General features: G+C 43.8%; 1 protein-coding gene across 15 annotated transcripts in view; it reads right to left on the bottom strand.

Annotated features, from left to right (window-relative positions):
• The window catches only part of CELF4 (CUGBP Elav-like family member 4), a 713325-nt gene that overhangs the window by 47161 nt on the left and 644648 nt on the right, over positions 1 to 21516 (bottom strand). For 11 of the 15 annotated variants that reach the window (XR_010469177.1, XR_010469178.1, XM_065046941.1 and 8 more), the window contains exons 8-10: positions 19202 to 19351; positions 7423 to 7488; positions 5692 to 5772 (exon numbers count right to left, since the gene is read on the bottom strand). Coding sequence is in view for 13 of the 15 variants with exons in the window: in XM_065046941.1 (XP_064903013.1) it covers positions 5692 to 5772; positions 7423 to 7488; positions 19202 to 19351 (297 nt within the window). In the remaining 2 variants the exon portion in view is untranslated. The remainder of the gene's footprint in view (positions 1 to 5691; positions 5773 to 7422; positions 7489 to 19201; positions 19352 to 21516) is intronic. The other 4 variants (XM_065046935.1, XM_065046939.1, XM_065046936.1 and 1 more) reach the window with 1 other exon arrangement.

Here is a 21516-nt window from a genome sequence, read left to right as displayed (position 1 = left end):
TTCATAGTTTTTGTTTGCTCCTCATAATCTCATTTAATCTGTAGGGTTTTGGGTGACCTATGCTAATCCTTGGCTCTTCTCAGTGTCTGCATGTGGAAGTTTCATTACTCTTCTGGTATCTCAGTGAGGACTGTGACAACAAGTATGCACAAACCCACAGGCTCTGTTTTGTTTTGTAAAAATTTGCATTCAACGTCCCAGCTCAACTCAGCCTGAAGATTCTCCCTGATTTGGACAGTTTGGCCACATGCCTCATTGCAGAGGATTCTGCAAGAGAGATTACAGGTGGATTTAAATCCAAATTACTAGACCAGAGGAATTGTCTTTTTCTTTTTTTTTCCCCTCAGTGCTATAACATATACTCTTACAGACTTCAGAGAGTGTCTGGAAAAATACCCAGAGAAGAGTCTGTAGCTGGAATACGCAGTTTTGTTAGAGACCCTCAGAAATATTTCTGTTGAAACTGTATTTTGGGGCAGAAGAGGGAGAATCTGCCTCTAGTCATATACGCTAGAATGAAACTTTTTAATGTGACTCTTATTTTTAAGCATGCTGCACTCGAGCAAAAGTCAAAAGGGAACAGGCACATCCAACTGGTTTTGTTGAAAAAAATAAACATTAAAACCCCTTGCAGTGTTCACTAGCAGGAAACTGTAGTTCAAGGAGGCAGGGATTGTTTTTTTCATTGTCTTATTTCCAAAGGTACTTCCAGCTATTGCTCAGCTCTTCACTGACCTCGACAGGTAACTCCAGCTCTACTTTGCTTGGGGGGGGTCGAGATGAAGGAGATACAGTATGAGCTCCTTGCCAAAAGGGTAAGAGAACGGAGGGGAGGAAGGTTTCCTCCTTCCCCCAGCCCATGTGCCTACAACCTTTTGACCTGACTCAGGCAACTTTCCCCCATTTACGTTTGGGGTGCGGTGTGTGGAAGGAAAGGGTTTTTTAATACTCTCATTTTCTTCATCAGGGCGTAATTACAGTGTCATAACACAGCAAATTACAACTTTGCCTTTCCTGTTAGGGAGAGGAGTTCGCGTAGATGCTCCCACATTTTATTAGCCATTACTCATCCCCCTGGCTGGCAGGAGAAGTACGGCAAAGTCAGGATTCTGACAGATGCCCATTTAAAGCTCATTAAAATTCCTGGGCCTCAGCGTGATTGAAGTCACAGGCTCTCTGCATTTCCTTTTGGATTAATGGAAAATGAAGCCCTAATGAATATTTGCTAAGCACAATTTTCCCCACTAATTTGCTAAAAGGACTGTCACGAAGGAACAGCTGATCCTTTGCATCTTGTGCATTTCCTAGAGGTCATGAGGATGGTAACAGGGTTTCTTCCAAATGGGGGGATAGTGGTACAGTGGGATAATTAACTAATTAGACACCCGGTCATCTGCTTAGCTAAATTACTTTTGAACCTCAGTGGCCCACAATCAGGCTCCTATGTTTCATGCAAAGCGTTTCCATCTTCCCTCCACCTCCCGTCTGCCTTTTCCTTAGTCTTCTCACTGAGCAACCATCCCCACTCCAGTCCTTGCTGCGGTTCATTTACACACAATGTGGAGCTATTGGCATGATAAACTAAATATGAAACAGTTTGAAAGTGTTAAACAAAAGCCGACCCCCTTAGGTGTCTGTTAGAATTGAGAAAATTCTGCCCAGGAGAAGATCATGGTCCAGAATAGCAGACAAAAATTCATTCCTTCATCTGAACATGCCCCAGAGCACCACTACTGTGGGATTTGAGATCCACATTATAATAGAATGGGTAAAATCTTGGCTTTGCTGCAATTAGTGGCAAAATTCCTACTGACATCACCAGAGCCAGCAGTTCGCTCTGTAAAACTGGCAGATTCTGTGAAAAATACCAGCTGCATTTCCTAGGGTCTTGGATGTGTTGTGCATGAGTAGGGATTCTGCCTGTGTGTGCTGAGAAACATCTACTAAGGCATAAGGCAGACCAGGAGGCACACAACTTCATCTACATCAGGTTTAGAGGTTGAGCTCAAGAAGAGAACAACCCTTATTTCACCTTGAAATCAGTTTTGCCTCACACAGCTCAGAGACCAAGAGAAGGAGACCAGAGAGGATGCAAAAAAGAAGAGACCATCCTCAAAGCCCAGTCCAGCTCTGAAATGTGTCCGGGAAACCCATGCTGCAGCTTTCTATACCAACTCAGGCATTCAAGGCCAAACTCGCGCCATTCCCAACTACACAGAGTTTTTGATAATTTCCCATTCTGAAAGATCCATCTGCTACCTGGGGTAGTCTGATTTGTTTTACCATCCTCACATATGAAAATCCTGCCATTAGAATTTAACAAACAATTTCTTGTTAAATCCATCCACCTGTAAGTTACCTATCACAGACTCCTCAGTACATTTTTCACAAACATGATCTGTCTGCCTCTGCCTTTCTGTCTCGTTGGGGTTTTTTTGCCTGGGCACTGGAAGAGTATATGTTTGTGTGTATGGCCACCTCTTCGTATACATGTGTATATTTTTAAGAAGCCAAAGGCAGTAGTTATCCAGCTCAAAAGGCTATAAAGAGCTAAGTTAGTTCTCAGTGCACACATGCAATAAGTTTTAATGGACTCAGTCAGCATCACTGGAGCAAGAGGAAGATCACAGAAAGTATGGCAAAACCTTAGTTAAGACTCCAACTATCCTGCTGGAGAGAAAGTTCTTGTTTCGGACTGACTTACTGGGTTATTGGAGATCAGTATACTGGGAAGTTCAGGGCTGAATACAGTACTAATATTATTTACCACACACTTTACTTTGGTTTCCAAAAGGGTTGTAAGTCATCTTGAAATCTAACCCTCATGACACATTAAGAGAAACAAGGTTCATTTCTATCCTGACATTCACCATGGCTCTTGGTTTTATGGCTTTAAGTTATAGATATTTCTGTTTATTAATACACAAGAAGCACAGATAGCCTTGAATTGGACAAAAAAGAAAGAAAAGTTTTAAGGAATGCACAGTTTATTAATGTACTGTAAATTATAGGCAAATTATGCTGGATAATGGAAAACCTCATTATTTATTGCACAGAAGCACGTGGTAGAGAACTGTCTGGTGGGTCCATGTTGATTTGGCTTGGCTGGACCTGAGCTGCTCAGCCATTCCTCTGTCCATGCTCCTCACCCTCCAGCTCACTGTTAGTTTTTTAGCATGGGGACAGCTGCAGACCAAATCTATCCCTGGGTGTCCATTGTCAACATGAATAAATTCTATATATCTGTGCTGACATCAACTATCTATCATTTCATCCCCAATACTGGGAATCAGTGTCATAAAGAAAGGCTATGACTAGACTGCTCTTCCAACAGTAATTAAAAATGGGCTGTTCCTTAAGGATGTATGAAGTTATCCTGCAGCCCCTTGGTCAGCTGCACACTTCACCTCTACAGCATATACTCAGAGGCTGGAATTTCATTGCCTCTTCTTCATCTGCTTACAGTTCAGTCCCCAGCATATTTGACCACAGGGCAGATAAGAGTCACAAGCCTGCACACTTTATTTTTATATCTAAGTGTACTTCTGAGTTTCAGAAACTACGTCAAGATGAGTAATACCATACAAATTTTAAATTACCCCCAAGTTTAGCCTGGTTGACATGGCCTGAATCAAGACTTCATCTCTGGCTTTGATCATTTTGGGTTTGTTCCACCCTATGCACCCTGTCAGCTGCTGGCAACCTTAGTTCTCATGTGGAAGTAATAAGTAATCTCTATAGGAATGTTGCAGCAGCCAAGCAGCTCTAGACTTGTTATGCAACTGGGATCCAAGAGCAGAGAGTCAACATTGTTATTAACAATGTGATCATCGATGTTATTGTGGTAGGGTTGGTTCATTAATGAATCAACGTTTGTGCACATCTTTGCTAAGTACTCTTCTCGATACTGAGCATTATTGTTATTAGAGTTCCCTCTTGCTGTGTCTTCCCGTATAAAGGTTAGGGATGCTTAAAGGTCTTGACCCTCTGCTGAAAGGGAGTGCTGTGCCTTAGAGATTCTCCCTCTAACAAGCAGCAGAGAGAGCTACAACATCTAAAAACTGCAAGAAAATGGAGGACACTGGGAATGTCAAGCTGCATCACACTGGTGGTTCATCTTGTACATCTGACCCCGAATCATGCTTAATACCAGCTGCTTACAGGAAGGAGTGAGGAGTTATGAGATGAATTGTTCACTGGGTGATGCTCACCCTCAATCCACAGGCACACGTCGAGCCTCGGAAACACAGGGGTCTTTGGGCAGTGGGTCTTCAACAGCTACCCCTTGCTTCTGATGGTTCCTGGCACAATGCTGTGCTGAGCAATAATCTGCTCTCCATTTTGTCCTGTGCTTAATCTAACCCCAGTAAGTAATAAAAAGCAAAGTCCTTCAGCATGGGGGAAACATCTCTGTAATGATACGTTAGGTCTGTGCATCTGTTCTCACAGCAGGGACATGTACTAGAGCTAATCAGGAGCTGGAAGTTGTGTTCCCCAGGAAATTCTGACATTGGAAAAAATTAATTCCAAATTAGATTGAAATGCCAACATTTCTAATTTTCTTACAAAATGAGATTTCTTCCCCAAAGTAGTTCTAGGCCATCAGTATGTTTTAGTTTGATAGTGTAATCTTGATTCATTTCATTCTGACTGTTACACTATATTAAAATATTAAATGTCATTATATATATATAATAACATGTATAACATAGAATATATCTGAATTAGTGATCTAATAGAGGACAAAAGTTGAAATGTAATTATTTAAAATGAGAGTCTCCTCCCTAAGCTGGACCATCTGACATGAACACATCATTTAGGCAAGCAGCCTCCTCTTCTAGTCAAAAGAGACCAGTGGACTCCCTGGATGATGGTTGGGACTACCTGAGTCGGTTGTCTCTGAGGATCCCACTGCTCCCCACTGACTCTAAGGGGAACATAAGGAACTTGCCTCTTCATTCAGGCAAGTCTTTGGGTTCAAAACATTACATGTCAAGGATACCTTCCAAAACATTTACACGCGATAGTAGGAGATCCACCTCTCTTTATTTTTCATGTTTCCAGTGCAGCCATCCTGTCCTGTGGAGTAGATAGCCCAGTCTCCTCTCAAAGACAATGTGAAAAAAGAGGTAGCTTTACTATCCGATACATCTCATCCTGATACAGAGATTTTACTCTAAAAGTGCTGATTTCTGTTTCCGGGTTATCAAAGGAACCTGAAAGGACTCGATCAGCTCCTTGAAATATCAGGTCCCCATTCCCTAAATAGTGAATGTCTGAAATCACATTACTGGCTTCAAATGAAGGCCCACCAGTGTTTTGTTTCCTATTACATTCTTAATTCCAATGCAAATGCATTTTATCCACATTCTTGTCGCTTGCCTCTAACACAGACCCCCACTGGACATGATTGCCTCTGTTGCTAGCAGGTATTTCCATGGCCCATGCACATCAGTGCGCTCTCTTCCCTGGGGACTGAGATCTCAGCAGCTATTCCCCACAAGGATGTTCCTGCATATTCCTGTTAGTGCCAGTGATGCCGTAGCACATATGGTAATTGAGAAAGGACTCAGTGGACCAAGGATTCAAGGCAATCGGGCATTTAATGTATACTGTCTAGGTGTACGAGGAGGGGAACCAATGTGGTGGGGGTGGCATGCTGGGGCCAGAAAGGACAGCCTGTTTACTCACCTTCTCGCTGTTGCTGTGGGATCATGGGAGGTGGCTGTGGGAACGCTTGGCTAATCTGGCCATAAGCAGCAGGATAAGCAGCTATAGGGGAGAGAAAAAAGAGGGACAGACTTCAGTGCTGGGAAGCAAGGAGTTTTCACTCCATACCATCACACCAAGCTAGAGGTGGGCTTTCCCCCTGCAGTTTGGCTCTGCGAAGGGCCATCTTGCACAGCCTGAGATATGGCAGGAGCACCACAGTAGTAGTAGTAATAGTGCTCCAGGTAGCACCACGTAGCCCTGAGCACCCATCCTCCCTTCAGCTTTGTCAGCAATAGTGCTGGGGACAGCTACTTGGTGCAAATGGGATGTCTTTGCTGAGATCTCTCCCAGCAGAGATGTGTAATGATCCCAGATGGCACCACACGTTTATTCACCAGCCCAGCATGCTGATGCCCATGCTGACAGCCATGTGCAGAATGCATGCACACATTTCCCTTTGAAATCTTTTTTGGACCCTGATTTATTCACATGCTCATAAAAACAGTTTGCACGTCTATTTCCTCCCTGCATAGGCACAGTTGCACATACAGTCTTGGATATACATTTTCTTTCATGTCTGTAGAGAATTCCTCTTTCTCACACAAACACAGTGGAAAGAGTGCGCAGCAATTAAACAATTTTCCCCACCTCAGCTTCCCCACCAAGCAGACAAGGGGAGTCATTCAGTACCACAGATGGTAGATGATGTGCCTTGCTGCTAAAAATACAGAGTACGGGTCGCCTGCGAGCCCAGAGAGAGGGGGATAGGGGTCATGTGTGTGCAGAGGGGTTAATTAACAGCTCAAAGGGTTGAGCTGCTTCCCATCTATCAAACCTCACGAGCAATAAATGACAATAACTAAAACACTGGCAAATGAAGCCCTACATGAAGAATTAAATTAAGTTTCCAGATACAGTGCTGACATGAGATAATAGCCATTCCTCAGCGGGAGCCCATGATTGCTCCAGTTACCACAGGAAATAATGACTTTGGGGTGGCAGCTTCCTCACAACGTTGGCCATGGACACCTCATGAGGGGAGGCTGAACACAGTGGGGTCATGGTCTGCACCAGGTCACTTTGGCTGGTGTCAGTCCATCAACTGCAAAGGAGCTGCTCAGCATGCAGGGTGAGGCAAGGGGAGGCTGACCCACTGGGAACTATGGGGAAAGATGCTGGAAAGACAGGAGTATGTCTGCATAGCTCCTAAGCAAGCCTCGAACTAACTAGCTGGAGTATGGCCATAGACATACCCTGAAATATAGGTAAGTGCGGACACACCGTACCCTGCCAGGCACAGCGGCAGTGGCTCTGCTGGATCTGGTTGCTCATATCCCCTCCTCACTGCAGCACTCAGGAGACCTGTTATAGAAACTGGCCTCCAAATTGGTGGCCTGATTTTGTCCTTGTGCACCGTGATAAGCAGGATGGATCAGGTCCTGCCAATGAGGCTGCATCGAGGTACAAGTGAGTGTAAGACTTTTCCTGGGGAAAGGGAGGAGATTGCCTCCTTAGGGAGAGAGGGGTGAGAAGACCCTGGGCTTTATATTTTGTTTTCTCGAGAAATGTAAATTTAATCTGAGAGTCTGTGGCCCCCAGCTCACCCCAGTATCAGCAAACACCTCCCTTTCCCCAGCCCCTTAGGTGCATTCAGAGATTAAAGGCTTCAGAGAAGAGAAAGGTTTATTGGGAGAAAGTGTTAATACTAACGACCTGCGTACTGCTGCACTCCAGCGTAGGCTTGCTGCAAGGGGTCTGCTGCAGTGGGGCTTTGTGCTGTGGAGACACAAGAGAGAGAGGGAATAAAGGGGTTAAAACATGACAGGCACTCTTTCTTGCCCTTCCCTCATCAACATGTGGTGTGAGACAGACAGACCCAGGGGCTGAAGGTCCCCAAAGAGAAGAGGCTTGCTCACCCCATGAACAGGACTGCACAGAGCCCCCCATGATGGTCAGGAGGGCTCTGTCCTCCAGCCGTCATGCTGTGGGACTTTCTAGCAAAGGGCAAGCAAACCTCTCCCCTCCTTTCCCAAGCTTAAATTATGGAGCTCACCTCTGATCGTGCAGATTTTTGGCACTTCTGCAACCAACCCCAAAGAGGCCTCATCCTAAGCCAGGACTGACATTGTGCTAGGTGCTGTGCAAACTCAGATCTCAGTGACAGCTACAGTCGCATGAAACTTTCAATCAGAGCAGAAAACAACAGGCGCATAGCAGGAGTAAGGAGAAGAGAACAAAGAAGTGGCTCCTGCCATCGTGACAACTCTTCGAAGGACTGTGATGCTGCCAGGCAGCCCCCTGTGAGAGAGGAGATGCTGCTTGGAGGGGAGGGGGACATCACTTGTCTGCTCCAGGGAGGATGCTGTGAATCTCTGTGTAAGGCACGCTGTCCCTTGCTGGCTTCAAAGTGTGTTTTCTCTCTTTACAAGTGTGCATTCCTCCCCCCTAAAACTGTTTATTTTTGTGAAACTTTGAAGTCTAGCTCAAATACAACCAAAGCTAGTTAAGAAGTTGTTTTTTTTTTTTTTTTTCTTCTTTTTCCCCTTTGGTTGGTAGGGAGAGAAGAAAAGAGAGCGAGCGAGAGAGAAACGTGTTGGATAAGCTCTTTCTTTATCTGCAGCAATAAAATATTTAAAGCAAAGCTTGGCTGAACCTCCAGTCCAAATGTCACCTTGGCCCTAATATTTCACTTCTTGTTATGAGTTTAATTTGTATTTATTGGTTCTGTACAGTTCTACATTTATGCGGTCTCTCCAGCTTCTTACTTATAGGATGATCATTCAGGGAGCTGCCACTTTCCTGACTCCATCCCACCTTCTTCTTTCCTACAAGCACAGAGGTGTGGCTGGAGGCAAGGGCTAGGAGCATGCAAAGGTATGGGCCTCTTGGAAGGAAATCTGGTGTCATTGACCTATCCAAGGAGAGACACTGACTGCAGGTCAAAGTGTGGGAAAGCTTGACAAACATTGTATTACAAACCCAAGGAACATGGGCAGAGTGTTTTCTTACAGATGCAAATACCAGCTTGAACCTTGATTTCAAAGTTCACCATGGATCATGATGGAAGCTTGCAAGGTCTTGCACTTTTCTCCCAAAATACAAGGAGGAATGTTGAGAAGAAAAAACTTAGAAGGGACAAACACAATTAGCTGGCTAAGGCTTGGAAACTCCTGTTCTTTGTTGCCATTACTGGATCACAAGGACTTTGAGGTTGGGGTAGTAAGAGGAAAAAATAAGTGGGATTGCAGTCTTAGGTTGGAAATTTGTCTGTTTGGTTTACTAGCTGACTTTTGCCAGGTCCCTCAGTATGTGTGTATGTGAAATGGAAAGCACTGCCCTACTGTAGAGATTTTCACTCCCTTAAAAACAGTGTGAGGACAATACCTTAAAACCTGTGAGAGATCAGTGGAAAGCACAATAGAGATGTAAAGCTGTATTTTTAAAGAGGAAACTGGAAAGAGTGTTTGGAAAATATAAAAAGTGTTTCCACTTATTTCTGCCTTGCTGAAGAAGGAAGCAGCTAAATATTCTTTTTAACCTCTGCTCAAAACTAGTTTCATCTAAAATCAGAAAGTTAGGCATATTGCTCCAAAAGAAAACTGAACGGCTATGAAAGTTTGAGTGGTACACCAGTTCCCACACCCCATTGGGAGAATGGATCATAATAACATGGACTTGCTCAAAATGACCAGGTCCTGTCAGGTAGAAGGTATCTCCTGGGGAATTTGAGGGGACACGTGATAAAGGGAGAAAATCTTTCTAAGACAACTATGGTTTTGCAGTCTACAGTAAAGGAGATGATCTACCTTGTCTGCCCCAAAGGCAACTGCCCTTCCTTGGTTACACTCATTTGTTTACAGAGCTAGAAGAAGAAATTGTCTCTGCTGCTCAGGAGATACACTCACAGCATTTCCTTCCTCTCTAGTTGAGGCTGCACTCAGGCATGCTCACTCCCTCTCTGTCATGCTGACAATTAGCAGTGACTGCCTCTTTTTTGGTACGAGAGAAATCACTGAGCAGTATCTGTTTGACTCTGGTCCTCTCTTTATTCCTTGCCTTAAGTGGGCACATGTGAGAACTGGCCACTCTCCCAGCTATAGCTGAGTCTATGTCCTGAGCCAGACCACCTGGACCACTGCAGAACTGCTCTCCTTATCCCATCTGTTGATATCTCACCTGCCTTTGGAGCCATACTCTGGCCATCATAACTAAGCTATTCTGCTTAGGAATAAGACATTGAAAATCATGGTTCACCTTTAAGAGTAAATATTAAAACTGGGCAAATATTTTCTTTAAAGGGTTTGGGACAACCAGCCTTTAAATGCAGCCTTTTTGCCTCCCACACAAAGCTTTCAGAGTTCATTATTTTCCTGAGTCACAATGACTTGTCAACAAGGGTAGTGCCTAACCATGTGTTTCTTTCTCAGGAGGCTGCCTTGTGCCTCAGATCACACAGGAAGCTTCTTCCCGACTCACAGAACATGCAAACCCATGGGAAGACTGTCCCCTGGTTCCAGTCAGCTTTGCTCCAAGCTGGGAGTCATTTACTCATATGTAAGGAAGACACAAGGTGGCTGGTCTAACACACAGAACCCTAACTCTGATCCAGCTGTCCCTGGGTGTTCCTCAAATAGAGTGAGTTGAAAGCATCCCTGAGCTGAAGGACTAGACAGCATAGGGAGGCAGCAACCATCAGCTTGGGGCTCTGTGTTTTACTTGTAGTCTCATACCCTCCCTTGGCTGTTTGGCAAAAGCAGTTGTGGCGAGTCACCCACCACCTGCAGGAATTTAACCTGCCACCTCTCAAAAACAAAAGTGATGACCTTTGGTCACTGAAGAACTCATCTTCCTTAGCTTAAAGAGTGTTTTTACTCAGTGAATGAAGATGTGACTTCAGTACAGCGGATGAGTCCATGCTGGCCAACACAGCCTATGAAGATGGAGGGACACAGACTCCAAGGCTGGTTGGGTGCCCCGGCACAAAGCCAAGGTAGCTTGGACAGCCATGAGCCTATCTTCAGGCTGCTGCTTACTCTGCCAGATGAATTAAACCTAGAAAAGGGCATAACTGCCTGTGCTCCCAGCTGTAGTGTGGATGAAGCCAATGGCTGGTATCAATCCAGAAATTTCAAGAAACAGATTGGACATTTGAGGAAGTCATGGCCACGCTGTGATCAGTAAAGTGACTGCCCTCCTACATACTAATGACCCCCGAGAAGTTCAGCAAGTGCTCAGATGCAGGAGGGGCTCGTGATACAGAGCCAGCCTGCCTCAGGGGCTACGTGTGACTGTAGGCTAGAGCACACCATGTGCTAAAATTCAAAGTGATGGGGAGACATTAATCATTTCTGTGTCTCAGCACAGGGAGACTGCAGCTCCTCAGCATATGGTCTGTGCCAAGGCAGAAGCCCACTGTGGCTGATTAAAGGCTGGTAAGAGCTCTGGGGACATAGGAGACACTAGAGAAGGGATGTGGATACAATAAATAACTTTACAGGGGCTTCTGGACCAGAACTTGCATGGCTCTAAGTTGTAACATCATCAAAAGACCTTGAATGTGTAAGTGACTATCTGTGCAAATGTGTTCATAGCCAACATTTCAAATAGCTCTCCTTGTGGTCAGACTCATAGAAACTGTACATCCAATGTACAGACATTTAAGAGATTAAATGTGATGTAATGTACATACTGGTGAAGTGGTGGTGAAGTGAAGGAAATAGAGAGGCTCCTTAGAGGCCAAAGGAAAACCATCAACCGTGTCAGCCCTGCTGAAATCCATGTAGCCTTGCTGCTTTGCAGAAGCTGAGTATCTGGCCTTCCCAGGGTAAACTAAAGGTGTACTGTGAAAAAAGATGCTAATATTAACTTCATTTGGCAGCTCAGGGCAAGAGTCTTATCCCTGGACATCACCTTTATATTAATTTGATCATTTCCGTATCTCCATGGGAAAAATCTTGCTCAGATACAATTGTGTCTTTGCAAGACAATCCTGGCCAAGATGCCACAAGGTGACCATGGCAGATAACCTTCCATAAACCTGGAGACATAAAACAAGCCAATGACCTACTATATGGCCATAAATATAAATTTAACGAAGGCAGCACTTACTCATTAGGCAGAAGTCAAGAAATGACTCCCAAGACCTTCAAAGAAAGTAGATTCGTTAATGTCACTTTCCAAATCCTCTGCCTGATGCCAAAAACCAAGGATGATTTCTCAAGTCAGCATGAAATACCAGTGCTTTAAAATTAACACCAGGAAGCTTTCTTACTACTGATATCTAGATTGAAACGCAACTTTTTAAAGGGGCATTCCATTAATGTTAGGCCCGACATTTAACTTTTGTCAGACAATGAAAGGACAGAAGTGTCAGAATGAAGCACATTGTTAAAAATAAATAAAATCGATTTGAGCGATGCTTTGTAAAGAATCCCTCCTGAGATGCCAGTAACCCAGCTACAGTCTCTGGCCAAGATGAGCTGTTATATGAGTGCCCCAGGGGAAAACAGTTGTAGGAGACAGGGAGTTGGAGTCTGCTGTGATGGTCAAGGGCGTAAATCAGGAGGAGCTGCACTGAAGCCAGTGGAGGTGGTGAGGAAAAAGGATGATGGTCACTGCTTGAGCCACCAAAAGAGATCAAAACATATACCCTTGGTGGGGCATGGATTGAAACTCTGTCTACAGTGTCTTTGTCCCTGTCCCAGATCAGTGTAAGATAAAGTCTCTGGTCCAGAGGTATTTTGCCTCTCCCAAGAGCTGCAGCTTGGCCACTGTTACCTTTGGGAGGGTGGATGGGAGAGAAGAGCAATCAAAGAGAGGCAGCAGTGTTCAGTGGTTTGGGGGGAGGAAGGGCATACAGTGATGACAGCAAAAAAAAATCTATGCAAAGGCCAGGATTAAAATAAATAAATAAATAAATAAATAAATGAGTGGGAGGGCTCTATTCACCTTCTCCTTAAATCCAATTTAAATCACTCTCTACAGCCCTAATCTATATCCATAATTATATCATTTCATACAACAAGCTTGCTAGAGGTCTTAAGAAATTTATGTAGATTAAAATTCATGGGTGCCATAGTACAGATTCCATATTATTAAGATTGATTAGGACAGCTGATGCTGTGATTAAAGAAGCCAGCGTTTACTGTTGTAATTAATTAGGTATTCAGACACAACAATAACTGCAATAACAGAAAGAATGTGCTGATCTAGCATAAACCAGAGACCTATCCTTTGTTTTGTACTCTTATTTTGCCATTTAGGGGCTGGACACCACTCAGTCAAAGACATGTTGTGCCACTGCCTCTTCCCCTACACACCAAAGGAGCCAAAAAATCCTGGGTGTTCATGCCCCCTGCACCATCCTGTTAATTGGAAAATGCCTTTTGGTAGCATCCCCAGGTATTGTAGATACTTGTTTGGGACAATAAATGAACCTGCTATGAAATTCACATAGTTTATCGCTGGAAATCAAGACTGTCTTTTATTTTATTAGTAGTTCCACCTCCAAGACCCATTCCTAACAGCAGCCTGGCTGAGAAGAATGCTGTGCAAACATGCAATGGCAAACTTGCTGGCTGTGAAGAGCTTCCAGTGGACAAAGCAAGAAAGCGGCAGAAGACTCAGAAATGCAGAGAGGCAGCTGGCCAAGGTGAGAAATAATTCAACAGCAGAGTCAGGACCTGATTTCTCCCCCTTTGCCTAAGACCATAAACACTGAAGTCTGGATCAAGTTTTAAAAGCTATTAAGGCACTTAACTCCATGTTTTTGGGGAGCTTAGTTTAAGTCACCTTTAAAAATAAAGCTCAAGGTCTTAACTCACTTAGATGTCTCTGAAAACATCAGCACAAAGCCTGATTTACATTTACACCTTATTCCAGATCAGAAAATACTTTGACTCTAAAAGGCTCCCACAACTGTCTTAAACAACCTCATTCATTATGGTTGCAGCAGGATTGTTGGAAGTACATGGCATCATTAAAGTAGCTTAGACTACAATTGAAGATGGCAACTTGTTATTATATTTTTAATGAGTGCATTCCTCCACTTATTTATTTTACCAGTAAAGTGTGGTTTATGGCACGTGACAGATTGTTACAAATGGGTCAAATAAATGCTTCCTAGTCGTAATGATGTTTCAGGAGCTCACTGTTGCATTTTTTGGAAGTGCTGATACAAAATATGAATGGGAAAGCTCTCACTCAGAGATTTAGGGTGGACAAACAAATGCATCCAAAGATTTCCTGCAGTAAGTAACTTAGCCTCAGGGACACCAAACCAGGTACGTTTCTAGGGCATGGAGCATGTCTGGACCAAAGGCTGTGGGGCTTTGTTGTCATTCTGGACCTTCTACAGGTGCATGCAAGTCACTCTTTTTCTGTTCTCCTGATTAATCTCCTGCTAAACTCCTTTTGCCTGACATCTTTCAGGGCTGAAATGTCAGGTGTGGGGTAAGTCAGTCTCTTTTTCTGCCAGCACAAGCGAAGCCCTTATCATGCCCAATGTCACTGGATGGTGCCTGTCATGATCGGGACTGATCCTGGGACTGACTGTCCCAGAGCAGCAGTCTGCCCATCAGCAGTGCTGCTAGCTAATTGACAAGCTAATAGATAAGGCTGTCGTATTAACATGCCAGCAACTCCTCCCCTACAAAATTAGCCTGGGTAATGATAATAATTACAGATGGAGCTTGAATTCTGTCTCTGCTGGCAATGGGTGAAATTCATTACTGCCTGATAGTCCTTTGTTGAGCCAAGCAAAATGAATTGAAGGTCTTGGTTCAGTTCATAAGACATGGGTATCTACAGTACAGGAATTCACCCGTGGGGGACATCTCTACTGCCAGTGTCAGCAGTGTCTTGGAAACATGTAGGCATAAAGCCTTGGCTGCCCTTTCGTACTGATAGCTAGTCCTCTCCACGGAGGGCTAGAGCCCGAAGAAGGTCTAAAGTGGAGCTTGCTGCCCTGCCAGCCCAGATGTACCCACAGGGTAGCCAGAGGGAAGCGGGGAGACATCTGCAGTGTCTGCAGGGAGAGGAGGTAGAGCTAGTCCTGGAAGTGGGGGCAGTCAGAAACAGAACCACCATGTGCCTGAGAACAGCAAAGGAGGCAGCACCTTTATAAGGTGTTATGAGCAACTGGGGGAACTTCGTTTTTGTTTTCCTTGGTGATCTAAATGAAGACCAAAAGCACTGAAGAACTCATCATCCTGGAAAGCATTCCCCATCTGAAGCTCCACAAAGCTGCTGTGTCACTGGATCCATCCCTGGCTTTGGTCAGGCTGGACATCCCTTGGCCCAGGAGAAAGAAGTTTGTTTGGGAGCTGTTGAATGCCATGGGGTATATTTCTGTTTCTTCCTGGGCACATGACTGAGCAGAAGACTACATAGCAGTCCTCACTCTTTCCTGGTGGCTATGCTCTGCGCCTCATCCAGTTCCCTCATTTTACTGATCTTTGACAGACAATCCTTTGTCTCTCTGCTTTACTGCCCTTTGCTCTCCCCATTTTCTTATCTCTCCCTCCCTTTCTCTTCCCAAGGAGGCTCTATTTTTGTAGCAAGCCTTTTTTCCAGTCTCTCACAATGGATTCCAGTAGGGCAGGACCCGACACCAGAGAGCAGAGTGCTGATGGCCGTGAGACACAGCAGAAACTGGTGCAGATGGTCTCCACTGTTATTTTACATCACATGCTGTTATAAGAGAGGCACTGGGCTCTGGGTGTCTAAGAAGCTTTGGCTGAAGAGTGTAATCCCTGTTACTGTGGCTGTTGTGGAAATGGCAAATGCTTGTGTGCTGCTGCAGAGTGACTCACAAGATCATAGCACAACAAATTACGCTCTTTGTCCCCACTATGTGTTGTGACACATTGCCATGTTCAATAGCTCTGCAAGCAGAAAGACTAAAGGGCAAGCCTTAACACACAAAAAGACCAAATCTCCAAAGGGGCTCAGACTAGTGGAAAAATTTACTCCCTTGTTATTCTGCCGATGCCAAGAAGTGCACTGTGATGCATTATGTGCTGGCTGAGCTTGAAGAAGAAGGTGAAAGCATGGTTTGTAAAGAGTATGCCTGCAAGGAATGGTTTTCTAGTGCAGCTGCATGGATCCAGAGCCTGGCCAGAGCCACAAAAAAAGTGAATTCCTGCAGGGACTGGGGATGTGATCAGAGATTTGGTGAGCAGGGACATTAGACCTACTCTTGTCTTTGCCCCAAAGCTGTGGATGGTTCAGTAGTCTGACTCAAATGATACCCTGTGTGTCCCTGCTCCAGACAAAGGGAATCTTAAAACAAAGAGCAACAGGAAGACAGAAAAAAAAATAAAAGAGGTGAAACTACAGAGTAAATGTAACTACATCATATGGACCTGTTTTTGTAGTGCAAAGACTGTGAAGTTCTGGAGTTCCTAAGATGCAGCATCAAAAATATTATAGCTAGACACAAATGTGGACATGTAGAGAAACTGCACAATTAATGGGATTTATTTGGGTCTGAATGATGTGGATGTCATGCCTGTACAGATTCTGATTGTCCTGTTTTGCTATTTTCAGGCAACAAAGAACATTCTGCTGCAGGATGTAATGGTGTGAACCCACATTTGAGTTTTTTTGTGGAGTATGAAAGACTATCTGAGAGCAAAATTTGGGCTTTAAACAATATATGGCAAGTCATAACCACAGCAAGCCTATGGTTACGTATATAATACTGTAGCACTCTTGGCCGCTTTCAGAATGAGAGATATACCATAAAAGAAAGTTGTTTGGAGGCTGCTGACTTTGGATGGTGACTAGCATGTTCTTTTCTTTTCTTTTCTATAATGTTAGTGCAATTGCATGCTCAGCTTTAATATTTTATTTCTACCTTGCATTTAGAAATGCAGACATGTAGAACCACAGGGCAGTGCCAGTAGCATGCTACAGAGGAAAGTGAAAAAAATCCCATAATGAACAATGATGGAATAAGCTGTCCAGTGATGAAAATTTCTTTCTAACCTCAAGCAATTAGTGGCTGCCTTACATCATAAAGCATGAAGATTTGTGTCCTTTCTACATTTTTATCCAGTCTAATGTGACTGTGGATGCTCTCATTACCCATATAGATGTCTAATAGTTGTTTGCTTTTTTTTTTTTTTGATGCTGTTAAGCTTCAGGCCTCAATAAAGCCTGTGGCGTGGTGTAAAGTTTTGGAGAGTGTATAAATGCTCGTTAGAAGGAAGATAACAATATGGAGCAAACGCATGATGTGTCCTACACTCAAACTGCCACAAAGGAACTTACTGTCAGGCTTTTCTTGCTAGTGGGGATAGGCAGAAGTAAAATGAGAGGTGAGGGTTTAGCCTGCCACTGTCCCCTTTACCCCTCTGCTATGACTTAGGATGTCACTAAGTTATGCGGAAGCTGAGCACTGAGAAAGTCCTATGTGTTGCTGAAGACACACAAAGATAAATCCAAACTTTACATAAAGCGGGCTGTTTGGACATCAGCTTTACCAGCAGAAAGGAGCCTCCCTGCCTGTAGCAAAGTGGAGAGAGGATGATTGTCACCTTTCAGGGTGTCAGGCTGTTGGTGTTTGTGCACGGACTTACGGTGAATTGGTGACTGAGCGAGCCTCTCCAGAACTCTGAGAGAATCAGATTAAGACCATTGACTTTTATATAATCATGGATGAAGTACCCAACTGAAAGCTCGCTTTAATTATGGGGGTATTTGGAGACAGTAACAAAAGCTCAAGTCATTAAGATTCACCTAGAAAGAACATATTTTCTCTGATATCTGCAGTAATGGATCATGGAAGATTAACTAAAAGGAGCTAGATAAACCAGAAAAAAAGATAGATATAGAAACGGATGAATAAACAGAGATAATAGACTGGCAAACAGGTAGATACTTAGATGGATAGTTGAACAGATGGCTATATTTATATAACCTTAAAGGCAGGGTGCCTTCTTGCTGCTGTGACTGAGCTCACTGAGTACACTGAGGGCTCCCTACAATCTTCTGATGCCTCTGTAACACTCCAAGACCTCCAAACCCCTCTAAGCTGCTACAAACATGTATATACGTGCCTAACTTTTAGCACAGTAAGACCCTTGATTTCAATTCTGCTTGAAGTTGAACTCATGGCTAAATGTTTGCCAGGTGAGGAAGTGGGAAATAAAATTATTTTTCAATACTCTTGATATTTCTGGGCTTTTCTTTGCTACATTCACAGGCTTGTTTGTTTGTTTGTTTTGGTGAAATTGTCTGACCAGTAACCAGGTGAGACTTTTGTATTTCTACATTATCTGATATTTTTCTTGTGGATCATAAAGTCCACTGTGATGTTGAATCTCCTGAGTTTTCAGGACCGACTGACATTGAAAGAATTTTTTTTCTCAGGGCTTTTGTGGCCTTTTGGCTGGAGCATCTCACTCAATATTTGGTTTCCTAACAGACTAGATAAACCTATGAGTCCCCCAGGGTAAAATACTCCTTCGACAGCTGGTGGCTAGGATCAATTAGCAACATTTACTTAAGTTTTTATTTTTGTGACTGGTATTATTAGTATATGTACAGCAATGGTAAGGAATGTCTTCCTAGCTTGCAGGAGAAGTCCTGGGGATGCTGGAAAATGAAGGTACACACTTAAGGACTTGTAAATTCCTAAGTTCTTGATGATTACACTCTCAGAGTGTCCATACGTTTGTTCATGCAGGTATAGAGGCAGGTGCATATCCTTTAACTTCATTCATTCCTGACTACTAGGTCCTGCAAAATCACCCCTTCAGTGCTGACATCTTTTGAGCCAGTAACAGTCTATGAATCTCTGCAGCAGTTCTGTGGTGCTGTACCACAGAAGGACGAAGCTGAGCCCGTTCTGTGGCTATATTAAAGGAGCTGCTGTCTCCATGCCTGGTAAGGCAACAGGATTAGGATGCAGTGAGAGATCTGGAGACCAGCACCTGTTGCCTGCGGACATAGTCTGAGACATGGAGCAGTTCGGGTCACCAGCCACGTGGACCCTCTGGATTTGTCCTCCCAGAGCCCTCCATCTGCAAAGGAATCCCAGCCAGTAGATACCTACAGTGTGTGCTAGGAGATGCAAACAGGCTTAGCACAGCTGCCTCAAAGACAGGCAGGAACAAGAGCCTTGGAAGTACTGCTAGGAGATTTGCCAGCACTAATTGGTGCGGCCTCAGATGAAATTTTATCTAAAGCAAATCATGCTGGATGTCCTTATTCTATTCACCAGATGAGTTGTCCAGCAGACGAGGACTCAATTCTTCAGCAAAAAATTTTCCACCTCCAACATGCCCTTTATGTCTACCATCCAGATTTAATTGTGTAATAACTGTAGCTGTGTGAGACCTAACTACATCAATGCTACAGTCACCACTGATGCTGTGGGGCATAATTCTCCTGAGGTGGCTCCTGCTAGACAAAGCCTGTGGAGGTGGACAACCTCCCTAAGACTGAGGGAGCAGCTCGTGGGCACAGCATTGGCCTGGCTTACCTGGGTAAGGGTGGATGCCATTAGCAAACACGGCTTCTGCGGCGGGCTGCCCATTAGCCTGTGGAGGGAGGCCAGTGAAACCATTCACCCCGATTGGAGATGGGATGCTAGGCACAGCTGGTGCAGTTATGCCAGGAGGTGTGCTTCCACCTGCAAGTGGGGAGGACACAAAATCAGAGCTGGTGAGTACTGGAAGCAATAGCTACACAGAGAAAACTGCTGACATGACAGTTGTGACCACCACACTGAAACCATCTGGAAATCCAATAAATGAAAAATCTTCCAAGGTGTCAGACAAATAAAGCGATGGGCTACCATTGGTCCTCTATTTGGAAAGCATTTAAGAACGGCTTGCAAAACTTTCTTCAACAGAAGGAAGCTTTTGCTTGGTCATCATGGTCTTTAGACTAGATCCATGGCTAACATCAAGCAGGTGAATACTACAGAAATATCACCCTTACTTCTCAGCTTTCTCCCTGGAGTATTACCTGTTTAAATTGCTAAATAAGAAGACATGTCTTTCCTAGAAATCATTTACAGGCAGAATTAAATTTTCAGTCCTACCTTCCTACAGCAATTCCTCTCAGCTTCTCTTTGGAGATGTCAGCTTTGTGGGCATACTGATTTCCAGGACTACTCTGTCCGCACTCTCTTGTGAATACGTATTTTGTGTACAAACTCATTTTGAACTTTCGCAGCACCAGGGATCCCTAAAAGGTTTGTCACTTTGATTTGTAGCTTGAAGGTAGCCAGTGATACTTTCTTTTTAGTGTCAATGTTTAGCCCAAACTTGACTTCGCAGAGTTTTAGCAGAGATCTCCCACTCAACAGGGGAAATATTTGGGTTAGATTTGTTTCTTTCAAGAAATCATACTCCTCCACTTCTTCCCAGATGCATCCTGTGGGGCATTGTAATGCTGCTGTTTCAAAAGACCAATTTAGTCTTTACATTTTGGGTGGGATCCTGTCACACACTGACAGAATTCTTAAATTTCTGAGAGGACAATTAAATCCTTCTGCTACCTCTTTGTCTGCTCCTTGTATGTTTAAAAGGACTGGGAAGTCTGTGCTTCTTGCAACATATTCAGGATGTTTCTGGGGAGCAAAAATGAGTTTTCAGTGAGTATGAAATAATATTTTTCTCTTGCCAGCTGTGAGTGGGAAGTTAAACTATCTTATCTTCAGCAATATCTTTCTGTGTCAGGGTGTACTACTGATTGAAAGCACCATTTTTGCAGCAACCTCTTTTTTAAACCAATTGCAGAAATTTTCTTCACCATAGCAGCATTTCGTGATGGGTTAGTCCAACAACACATTTTAACAACTACTTAAATCTGTGTTGGTGCTTGAAGAAAGCCAATACAGATGCATGAAGTGTTTTAATATGTTCTGATTTGAGTCACCCAAAAAGGAGGCAATATTTCATCTCTTTTCTTATACCCTGAGCAGAGAAGCGTCTGCTTCTCCTTTGCTTATTTAAATGGTGTTGGCCTTTAAAAATGTCCTCTGTGGAGGTACAGGAGCCAGCAGTGGCAACTGAAGTCCAAAGGCAGTGCTCTTAGCATATGCCATCAGCTTGCAAATCACAAAGGCTAGTTAAAATTTCAGTTGATTTTCTGTGTCTCTCCTTCATTTGCATAGACAGTGTAAGTATTTTTTTCTAAAACTTCAGCAAGGGATTTGTGCTTGCTATTTTGTCCATGTCTGAGGACGTTTAGGCATACTCATTGCAATTCTTTAATTTTCTTCTCATAAAGAACCCCTCTGGAGAGGTTAGATCTGTAGTTGGAGTAAAACTGGCATAACGCCACCGCATAGGACAAAAGGTGGTGGTGCATGCCAGTTGTGGATTTCATCCCTGGTTTAGACATCTTGCTGCAGCTGCACCAGATACAGAAGAAGAAGAGAAGGAAGGAAACTGAAATGAAATTTCATTTCTAGCTCCTCTGTGCAGTTGACAGAGTGGCAGACCCACTGCAGACCCACTTTTCACCCAGACTATACCAATCGAGGCAGAAATGCAAAACTTGAACCAGACTTTCAGAGATGTTTATTTAACTGCCTCACAATTATGGATTGTTGTGTGAGATCAGCCTGACTCTTGATGGTGAACCATCAACTGGACATCAAACAGAATAAAATTTTTATGGTCTGTATTACCCACTGGAACTGCCATTGACTGCAGGCAAGCCAGTTTAGAGTGGATATCTAACTTTTGTATCATTAAAAGCAGGTGAGATGGATCCTGCCTCTATTCTGTTAGATTTTCCAGGATTCAAAGCTCTCTAAGTTCTTAGGTCCCATGGGAAACTGTG

The sequence above is a fragment of the Columba livia genome, chromosome Z (genome assembly GCF_036013475.1).
Source record: "Columba livia isolate bColLiv1 breed racing homer chromosome Z, bColLiv1.pat.W.v2, whole genome shotgun sequence".
In the NCBI taxonomy this organism is placed as follows: Eukaryota; Metazoa; Chordata; class Aves; order Columbiformes; family Columbidae; genus Columba; species Columba livia.
Note: the sequence above shows the minus strand (reverse complement) of the source record. Positions and strands in the feature narration are given on the sequence as shown.